The sequence below is a fragment of the Bufo bufo genome, chromosome 10 (assembly GCF_905171765.1).
Source record: "Bufo bufo chromosome 10, aBufBuf1.1, whole genome shotgun sequence".
Taxonomy (NCBI): Eukaryota; Metazoa; Chordata; class Amphibia; order Anura; family Bufonidae; genus Bufo; species Bufo bufo.
The window spans coordinates 138,453,930-138,463,740 of NC_053398.1; the positions used below are offsets into that span (position 1 = coordinate 138,453,930).

General features: G+C 44.2%; 1 protein-coding gene across 2 annotated transcripts in view; it reads right to left on the reverse strand.

The window, feature by feature from the left end:
- The window catches only part of PEPD (peptidase D), a 245,917-nt gene extending 236,562 nt beyond the window's left edge, over window positions 1–9,355 (reverse strand). For both annotated transcript variants that reach the window (XM_040410510.1, XM_040410509.1), the window contains exon 1: window positions 9,282–9,355. In XM_040410510.1, the coding sequence (XP_040266444.1) occupies window positions 9,282–9,298 (17 nt within the window). In that variant the 5' untranslated portion in view covers window positions 9,299–9,355. The remainder of the gene's footprint in view (window positions 1–9,281) is intronic.
- Between the last annotated feature and the right edge of the window lie 456 nt (window positions 9,356–9,811).

Below are 9,811 nucleotides of genomic sequence, written 5' to 3' on the forward strand. Positions count from 1 at the left end.
GCCTTAAGACCCACCGGAGGAGATAACCCGAATGCAAGATAAGATAAGGATAGGGCCAAAACAATCCACCTAGCAATCGAACTTTTGGAGGCCGCATTACCCTTATTCACTCCTTGAAAGAGAATAAAGAGTGAAGAAGATTTGCGCCAATCTTTAGTGCGAGATAGATAATTAATCAAAGCCCTTCTGACGTCTAGGCAGTGAAGGGATCTTTCTTCTTTTGACCCAGGGTTTTTAAACAGGGTACGAAGAACAATTTCTTGGGACCTATGAAATATGGAAACAACTTTTGGAAGAAAAGCCGGGTCTGGACATATCAGAACTTTATCTTCTAAAATCGTGGTACAAGGAGGATTGATGGAAATGGCCTAAATCTCAATAATCCTGCGAGCAGATGTTAAAGCTATTAGAATACATAACTTCAAAGTGAGACATTTAATGGAGCTGGTCTCCAGAGGTTCAAATGGAGGTTGGGTTAGGGCCTTTAAAACTAGGTTTAAATCCCAAGGAGGAGGTCTAGCTAAAGTTGCCAGAGTAGATCTGGCTAACGCTCTAAATAACCTCGATACCCACGGGCACCCTGCAGTGTCTTGATTAAATAGGGCCGACACGTGTACTTTTAAGGTACTACCCGCTAGTCCCAGACATAGTCCCTTCTGAAGGAACTCTAATATTAGATGAATGGGAGCAGAAGAGGGGATGTCATTCATTTGGATATGAGCAAAATCCAAAATTCCATGCCATACTCTAGCATAGATGGCTTCTGTTACCTTTTTCCTACTATTAAGAAGAGTAGAGATCAAGGCATCAGAGAATTCTTTCCTCCCTAGACAGTACCGTAAGAGGAGGTCTAGCTGAAGCTGCCAGAGTAGATCTGGCTAACGCTCTAAATAACCTCGATCACCACGGGCACCCTGCAGTGTCTTGCTCGCAGGATTATTGAAGTTCCGATCCCCAGCCCCATCTGTACTACTTACTAAATGTCCTGTAGCAGGCAGAGCAGGGGGCGGGCGTAACTCACTGACGTCACGTGCCTGCGCCGCCTACTTTATGAATGAAGTAGGCGGCGCAGGCACGTGATGTCAGTGAGTTACGGCCGCCCGCCCTGCTCTGCTACAGGACATTTAGTAAGTAGTACAGATGGGGCTGGGGATCGGAACTTCAATTAAAGTTATTATTATAAAAGGTTTAGGCAATAAAGCAGTGAGTGAGCGGCGGGGCTGGAGTACAGTGACCGCACCGGCCCCGCAGCATTTGCATGACACCGCCCCTCCCACAGGTTTAGCTCCGGTATATTAGGGCATCTGTGGATGCCACTATTATGGGGTGGGGGATATCCCATGTAGCACACTCTTCCTCTTTAAAGGGATATTTACGCTTAAGATTTTTTGAGATGTAAACCTTCCTGTAAGGTTTTTTTATTCCTCTTTAATTAAGGCTGGAACATTTTTATGGACCGGGAAGGTGCTGTGGTGTCTGGCTTCTAGCCCCCCCAAACATAATATCCTGTATACACCGGGGCTCTTTTGTCTCCTCAATGCCCATAGTTCAACGTACGGCTTTCAGGAGTTTTTCTGTGTCTTCTATGGGGAAACATGGTCTACCACTAATTTCACCTTCTTCAGGGGAGGATATGGATGAATCGTCAGAATGCCCATATAATGAGGGGGTGTATCTCATCTTCATCAGAATCAGGTGAATAATGTTCCTGTGGAGTCTCATGGCGCCTTACTTTAGTATCTTTTTCACCCAACACTTTTTTTAGACGATAGGGTAGAATTAACTTCCCATCTGACTAGTGCCTGAAGACATTTATAAAATGATGGCGATTCATCAGCCATCGTTTTATTAACCACTTCCCATCTGGGCCATTTGCCCCCTTCCTGACCAGGCCAAATTTTGCAAAACTGACATATCTCACTTTATGTGGTAATAACTTTGGAACGCCTTTATTTATCCAAGTCATTCAGAGATTGTTTTCTCGTGACACATTGTACTTCATGATAGTCATAAATTTGAGTCAAAATATTTCACCTTTATTTATGAAAAAATCCCAAATTTAACCAAAAATTTGAAAAATTCGCAATTTTCTAAATTTCAATTTCTCTGCTTTTAAAACAGAAAGTGATACCTCATAAAATATTTATTATTTAACATTCCCCATATGTCTACTTTATGTTGGCATCATTTTGGAAATGTCATTTTATTTTTTTAGGACGTTAGAAGGCTTAGAAGTTTAGAAGCAATTCTTCAAAATTGCCAAAACCCACTTTTTAAGGACCAGTTCAGGTATGAAGTCACTTTGTGGGGCCTACATAGTGGATACCCCCATAAATGACCCCATTGTAGAAACTACACCCCTCAAGGTATTCAAAACCGATTTTACAAACTTTGTTAACCCTTTAGGCGTTCCACAAGAATTAAAGGAAAATGGAGATCAAATTTTTAAATTTCACTTTTTGGCAGATTTTCCATTTTAATCAATTTTTTTCTTTAACACATCGATGGTTAACAGCCAAACAAAACTCAATATTTATTACCCAGATTCTGCGGTTTACAGAAACACCCCACATGTGGTCATAAACTGCTGTATGGGCACACGTCAGGGCGCAGAAGAAAAGGAACTCCACATGGTTTTTAGATGCCATGTCCCATTTGAAGCCCCCTGATGCACCCTTACAGTAGAAACTCCCAAGAAGTGACCCCATTTTGGAAACTAAGGTGCCAGTTTTATTAGTACTATTTTTGGGTACATATGATTTTTTGATCATTCATTATAACACTTTATGGGGCAAGGTGACCAAAAAATTGGTTGTTTTAGCACAGTTTCTATTTATTTATTTTTACAGCGTTCATCTGAGGGGTTCAGTCAAGTGACATTTTTATAGAGCAGATTGTTACGGACGTGGCGATACCTAATATGTATACTTTTTCTCATTTATTAAAGTTTTACACAATAATAGCATTTTTGAAACAAAAAAATTATGTTTTAATGTGTCCATGTTCTGAGAGCTATAGTTTTTTTATTTTTTGAGAGATTTTCTTATGTAGGGGCTCATTTTTTGCGGGATGAGGTGACGGTTTTATTGGTACTATTTTGTGGGACATACACGTTTTTGATCACTTGGTGTTGCACCTTTTGTGATGCAAGGTGACAAAAATTGCTTGTTTTGACACAGTTTTTTTTTTGTTTTTTTTTACGGTGTTCACCCGAGGGGTTAGGTCATGTGATATTTTTATAGAGCTGTTTTTTACGGACGCGGCAATACCAAATATGTCTATTTTATTTTATTTTTTCTATTTTTAATTTTTGTTTTTTATTCCTTACTTGGGAACTTTTTTTTTTTACATGTGAAACTTTATTTTATTTTATTTTTTCAACCCTTTATTTTTTTTTACACTTTTCGTCGCCCATAAGGTCATACAAGACCTCTGGGGGACATTTGCTTCACTTTTTCTTTTTTTTTTTCACTGTTGATTTCTCCTCTAACTGGGGCTGACATAGTAGCCCCAGTTACAGGACAAATGCACCCCTATAGAGGCTGTACAGCAGCAATCCAGCGCTGTACAGCCTCAGTGCAGGGCTGATCGAGGTCTCTGAGAGACCTCACACAGCTCCTGCACACTCCGGTCACATGACCGCCGGGCCGGAACAGGAAGCGCACAGCGCTCCCTTCTCTGCAGACACAGCGCTCGGTGAGCGCTGTGTCTGCAGCGATCGTAAAGGCAGGGACACCTGGGCACTGTCCCTGCCTTGTCTTAGGGTTGCCCTGCTGTCACTGACAGCGGGCAACCCGATCAGCAGCTGCACGATTAGCGTGCAGCTGCTATTTCTGACAGGACGTTCTAAAACGTGCTGTCAGAAATAGACGTCCACCCATAGGACGTTTATATCCTATGGGCGGACGTGAAGCGGTTAATACAGGACTGACACATTTTCTTTTCCTATTCAGAAGACAACCCAGCTTTACAAAGAGCACATTCCTTATTCTTCCTCTTAGTCACCACCTTCTTAGGTTTTGTCTGCAAGTATAAGTATAAGTGCATCAGCAGAGAGAAGCACATCATCACCCAGAACACTCACCCCCTTAGAGGTACCAAGGTTGGAGGGACTGCAGACTCCTCAGCGTGTTTGTCCTCCTCCATGCTTCTGTTGCTGGCCACCAGAGCGCTGCTTAGGACGCCGGCATGCAGCCCGTAGCGCGCCCTACTCATAGGCGCTCTGTGATGACATCACGCCCAATGCTGCGCACCGATCCACGTGACTCCTCATGCTTAGCATAATATAAAAGTTAGATATCTGGCGTAACGGGGGCATAGATAAAAGTAGGAATAGGCTAGTTAGGTTTAGCTAATGTCAGCTAGCTTATTAGGGTTAAATCCGGTAACAGAATCCCTTAAAAGGGTTTTCCAAGACATACACCAAGACTAGAGATGAGCGAACTTTGTGTTTCAAGTTCGGCGTACAAGGTTCGGGTTATCTAAGAATTCTATTATGGATTCCGCTAACACGGACCATATAAGTTACTGTATATAATTCTTAGATAACCCGAACCTTGTACGCCGAACTTGAAACACAAAGTTTGCTCCACACTAACCAAGACCATGTGACCGATGAACGTGATGACACATAGCCTAGTGAAAGCTGCGAGAAGGGCGCGGCGATACTGTGAGCGCTGCTGCCTTCTCAAACAGCTGATCAGCAGGAGTCCCGGGTGTCGGACCCCGGGATCAGATACTGGATAGATCCTCAGTATATAAGTCTTGGAAGACCCCTTTAACTCCTGAAATGCCATCTTTAACATAGTGTACCGTTATTACAGGCCATTAGACAAGCGCAATCCGGTCTAAATGGCCGTTAAAAACAGGCCATTTGATTTCAGCGGGGTCAGTCCGATTGTGAAAACGGCCAAAAATAGCACACAAACTATTTTTGGACAGATGGTGTATTTATGAATAGCCCCACACACTGCGTTGGTCCTAAAAACGTCTGTCATATGGCCGTTTTTCACGTTTGTGTGAATGATGGCTTAAATAAAAAGAAGAAAAAAAAAACTAAGAAATCACTTAAAAATATAACTTGGGGTCTGCAGGAGGTGCAGAATTCTGGAAAAGAGAAATACTACTGCAGCTGTAAAAAACCTCCAGCATTTTTATGGAGGAGCCGAGACGTCTCAATGCTCACGCAGCACAATTCAAGCAATAAAGCAGGCACATTGGCATTTTCCACCTTTATTGATTTCCACCAAGCAATTCAATTAGTTACTTATTGAAAAGGCATCCTTAACACTTCTCCTGCTGCCGAGACTGTACGAGGAAAGAAAACTTCAGCAGCAGCTACATGCTTAAAAAGAAATATTGTGAGGCTCCCGGCAGGCTGTTCTCAGGATCACCGGAGTTCACCAAATCCAGCATTACCAGATTCTCCAGATCACTGCCAGATCTCAATTAACTGTAATGAGGTCCGGTGGGTGATCCGGCCGCTTTCAGACATAAATGTCAGGTTCTGGCCAGACAGATACTGGAGCATGTATTGCTTCTTTTTTTTTTCCAGTCGGCATTTATGTCGGATCATCTCTGATGGAGCCTGAGCTGCATTTGCCATTGTTGAGCAACAGAAAGCATTTGGAAAGTCTTCAAACCCTTTCATATTTTCACATTTTGTTATGCTGCTCCTTGTGCCAAATTTTTTGAAAATTCAAGTTTTCCCCCCATTATTCAGCACCCAATACCCCATAATGAGAAAGTGAAAACAGAATGTTTGAAATCTTTGCTGATTTATTGAAAAAGGAAAAACTAAAATCTCACATTGACATAAGTATTCAGACCCTTTACTCAGGACTTAGTTGAAGCCCCTTTGGCAGTGATTCCAGCCTCCAGTCTTCTTGGGGATGATGCCACAAGGTTTGCACACTTGGATTTGGGAATTTTCTGCCATTCTTCTGCAGATCCTCTCAAGCTCTGTCAGGTTGGATGGGGGCCATCGGTGGACAGCCATTTTGGGGTTTTTCCAGAGATGTTCCATTGCGTCCAGGGCTCTAGCAGGGCCCCTCAAGGACTTTTACAGAGTTGTCCCTAAGCTGTTCCTGTGTTGTCTTGGTTGTGTGCTTAGGGTCATTGTCTTGTTAGAAGGTGAACCTTCCGCCCAATCTGAGGTCCAGAGCTCTGGATCAGGTTTTCATTTAGAATATCAATGTACTTTGCTCTATTCAGCTATTCCTCAACCCTGACCCGTCTCCCTGTCCCCCTAGCATGACGCTGCCACCACCATGCTTCACTGTAGGGGTGGTATTGGGCAGGTGATAAGCAGTGTCTGGTTTCATCCAGATATGATGCTGAGAATTGAGGACAAAAAGTTGAATTTTGGTTTCAACAGAACATAGAATCTCGTTTCTCACTGTCTGCGACTCCTTTAGATGCTTTTTTTACAGACTGCAGGTGGTTTTTATGTGTCTTATGAGAGGCTTCTTTCTGGCCAATCTGCCATAAAGCCCAGATTGGTGGAGTCCTGCAGTGACGGTTGACCTAGAAGTTTCTCCCATCTGCAAAACAGGATCTCTGGAGCTCAGCCAGAGGGACGATTGGGATCTTGGTCACGTCTCTTACCAAGGTCCATCTCCTCAATTACTTAGTTTGGTGGGGCAGTAGCTCTAGAAAGGGTCCTGGTTGTTCCAAGCTTCTGTCCTGTATCTGAGCTCTACAGGCAGTTTTCATCTTTATGGCTTGGTTTTTCCTCTGATATGCATTGTGAGCTGTGAGATCTTATATAGGCACGGCTGTGTCTTTCCAAATCCTGTCCAATCAAGGCGTAGAAACATCTCAGACATGATCCAGAGAAATGGGAAGCCGGAGAGTTAAATGTCAAGCGTTAGAGCAAAGCATCCCTGCAAAATTCTTGTAGCAATTCTTTGTGCACATTATTCCTTTTTAATAATTATGCAAAAAAATCTATAAAATTCTGTTTTCACTTTCTCATATGGGGTATTGAGTGCAGAATGATGAAGAAAATGTGAGAAGGGAAGGAGTCCAGGTTTGACGCAACATAATAATAGTATAGATCTGATGGTATGGCCCTGTGTGGAGGTGGTCACACAGAGTCCATCTCCAGAGAGATCAGGTTGGTTACTTTTCAGTGGATAGGCACTGGACCACTGCAACCATTTTATGAAGAGGCAGATGAAACTCCTCATTTTTATGGCCCATTTACATGGGTGCAGACCCATTCATTTCAATGGGGCCTCAAAAGATGCGGACAGCACACCGTGTGCTGTCCAAATTCGTAGTTCCGTTCTGCGGCCCTGCAAAAAAAAAGATAGAACATGTCCTATTCTTGTCCGCAATAGTGGACAAGAATAGGCATTATCTATGATAGTGTCGACCATGTTAAACTTTTGATAGCACTAAGAGAAAAGGGCTGGAGAGAACAGGACAAAAAAACCTTTTGTGGACCTTCTATCATCAGGAGTGGTGTGAATATGAGCTTTCAATCTGCCAGCTTCTGCCCAAACAAGTTCCTGGGAGGACACTGCTGCCACCATTCAGAGCACAGGGGAGTAGTTGTAAAGCATTTTAACGCAGAGAGCACTTCACCTCCTGGGCACTTGTAAGAGCAGAATGTAACGTCACATTAAGGCCTCTTGCACACGACCATATGACTTTTTCAGTATTTTGCGGTCTGCAAAAAACGGATCTGCAAAAAATACGGATGATGTCCGTGTGCATTCCGTTTTTTGCGGAACGGAACAGCTGTCCCCTGATAGAACAGTCCTATCCTTGTCCGTTATGCGGAGAATAATAGGACATGATCTATCTTTGAACGGAACGGAAAAACGGAAATACGGAAACGGAAGGCATACGGAGTACATTCCATTTTTTTTTTTTTTTGTGGATCCATTGAAATGAATGGTTCCGTATACGGAACGCAAACGGAGAAAAAAAACGTTTGTGTGCAAGAGGCCTAATCCTGATAAAAGGTATGTTTGTCCTGCTCTCCACAACACCTACCTAGTGCTGTCAGCAGTTTAGCATGGTCACAACTGCTGACAGACTCCTCTTGAGAACTATGGGGGCTCAGCAGCTGGATCCTCACTAATATGACATCTCACACTACAGCAGAGCATGCTGGGAACTGTGGCTACTGACAGAGTACACTGGGAGAACTCTAGTGCTGGTACATGATAAGAACTGTAGTTCAAGAGCAGCTGCTGGGGTTTTACACTAGCTGGCGAGATGGAATACCCCTTTAAGTCTTTATAGTTGGTGGAGGGGAAGTTGAGGTTTTTGATATACTAGACAGACATGCTGAGAGTTGTACTTTCACAGAAGCTGGGGAAATCTGGATTGCAAACCGCTGCCGTACAAGATTTTTATTTTTTTACAAGACGACATGTCCAGTCACGGAATTACACAACATGTTTGCTTTATAATCTCCAGGAAACAGCAGATCAGAGGGTGCAGCGTGTGCAGTGGGGGTCATCTGCTGCACGTTATATATGGACTCAGGGGGTCATCACATGATCATCATCCCACCCTCAGCATTCACTCATTTTCCAATCTCTATTCACTGCAAAACCTACACTGACATAATAACAAGCAACTGTCCTGAGAGAACGGTAACCTGTCGTATACGGTCGCACTACTTAGCACGGCTGAGGGTCACACATGGGGTGAAGACGAGAGGAACAGTGCGCAGTCCTCATCAAACAGCTCCTCATATCTCAGCTTCATGAACCGCATGAGTGTGAAATGGGAAAAGCAGTAAGACAACAAGAACCATAAAGACTGGAAGCGGCTCCCTGCTGTGAGGTTACAGGACTCCACAGCCCGGGGCAGAAATGTGAGCTCCTTACGTAGAACCACAAGTCTCAGCATAAGCAGCAGGAGGACCCACAAGCAGGGACATGCTGTGCTGTAGTACTACAACTCCCAGCATAAGCAGCAGGAGGACTAGAAGCTGGGACATGGAGGTGCTGTAGTACTACAACACCCAGCATAGGCAGCAGGAGGACTATAAGCTGGGACATGCTGTGCTGTAGTATTACAAGTCCCAGCATAAGCAGCAGTAGGACTACAAACTAGGGGCATGCTGGTGCTGTAGTACTATACATCCCAGCATATAGTTTCTGTGGCACTACAGATCCCAGCATTCCCAGCTGCCCTGCTGTGCAGACTGCTGGGACTTGTGGTGCCAGAATAATTAGACTGGGGGGGGCCCTGCACTAATGCCGCACATTACACTACTCCCTCACACGGTCGGTACCGCACAGCCAGAGACCACTCACCCCTCCGCTGCAGACATGTTGCCTCCTGGACTTTGTCTGTCACGTGAACTGAGGGCTGTCACATGACCCGAGCAGCTGAGCGTACAGGAAAGGGGCGGGGTCATGGGTGCCAAGCCTCGCTCTGGCCGTCTCCTAGCAACTGTCCCTAATACCGTGCGGACCTGGCTTGTGTAGCTACAGCTCTGGTCAGGCAGATGGGAGTTGGGGGTTTACAACAGCTGAAGAGCTGTCACTGTATTACATTATTATAGAGGAGGTCTGCCAGCTGCAAATGCACATAGAGATGGATCAGGGCATGTGTGGGTATTCAGATGCCCCATATTAACCCCTACCTGACATAGTGGGGGACATTTTCTAAAATGGCTTTTTACGCCAGTCCTAGTTGTCCCTCTATGGGTATTTTATGACTAGGGGTCCCTGGCACGACCCCGCGCCGTGCTCATCCATTACACCTGTTGTATTTGGCGTAAAAACGCTTGTAAGATAAAAGACGAAAGTTGTGCATGCAGGACTTTAGTCTCCACTCAAAA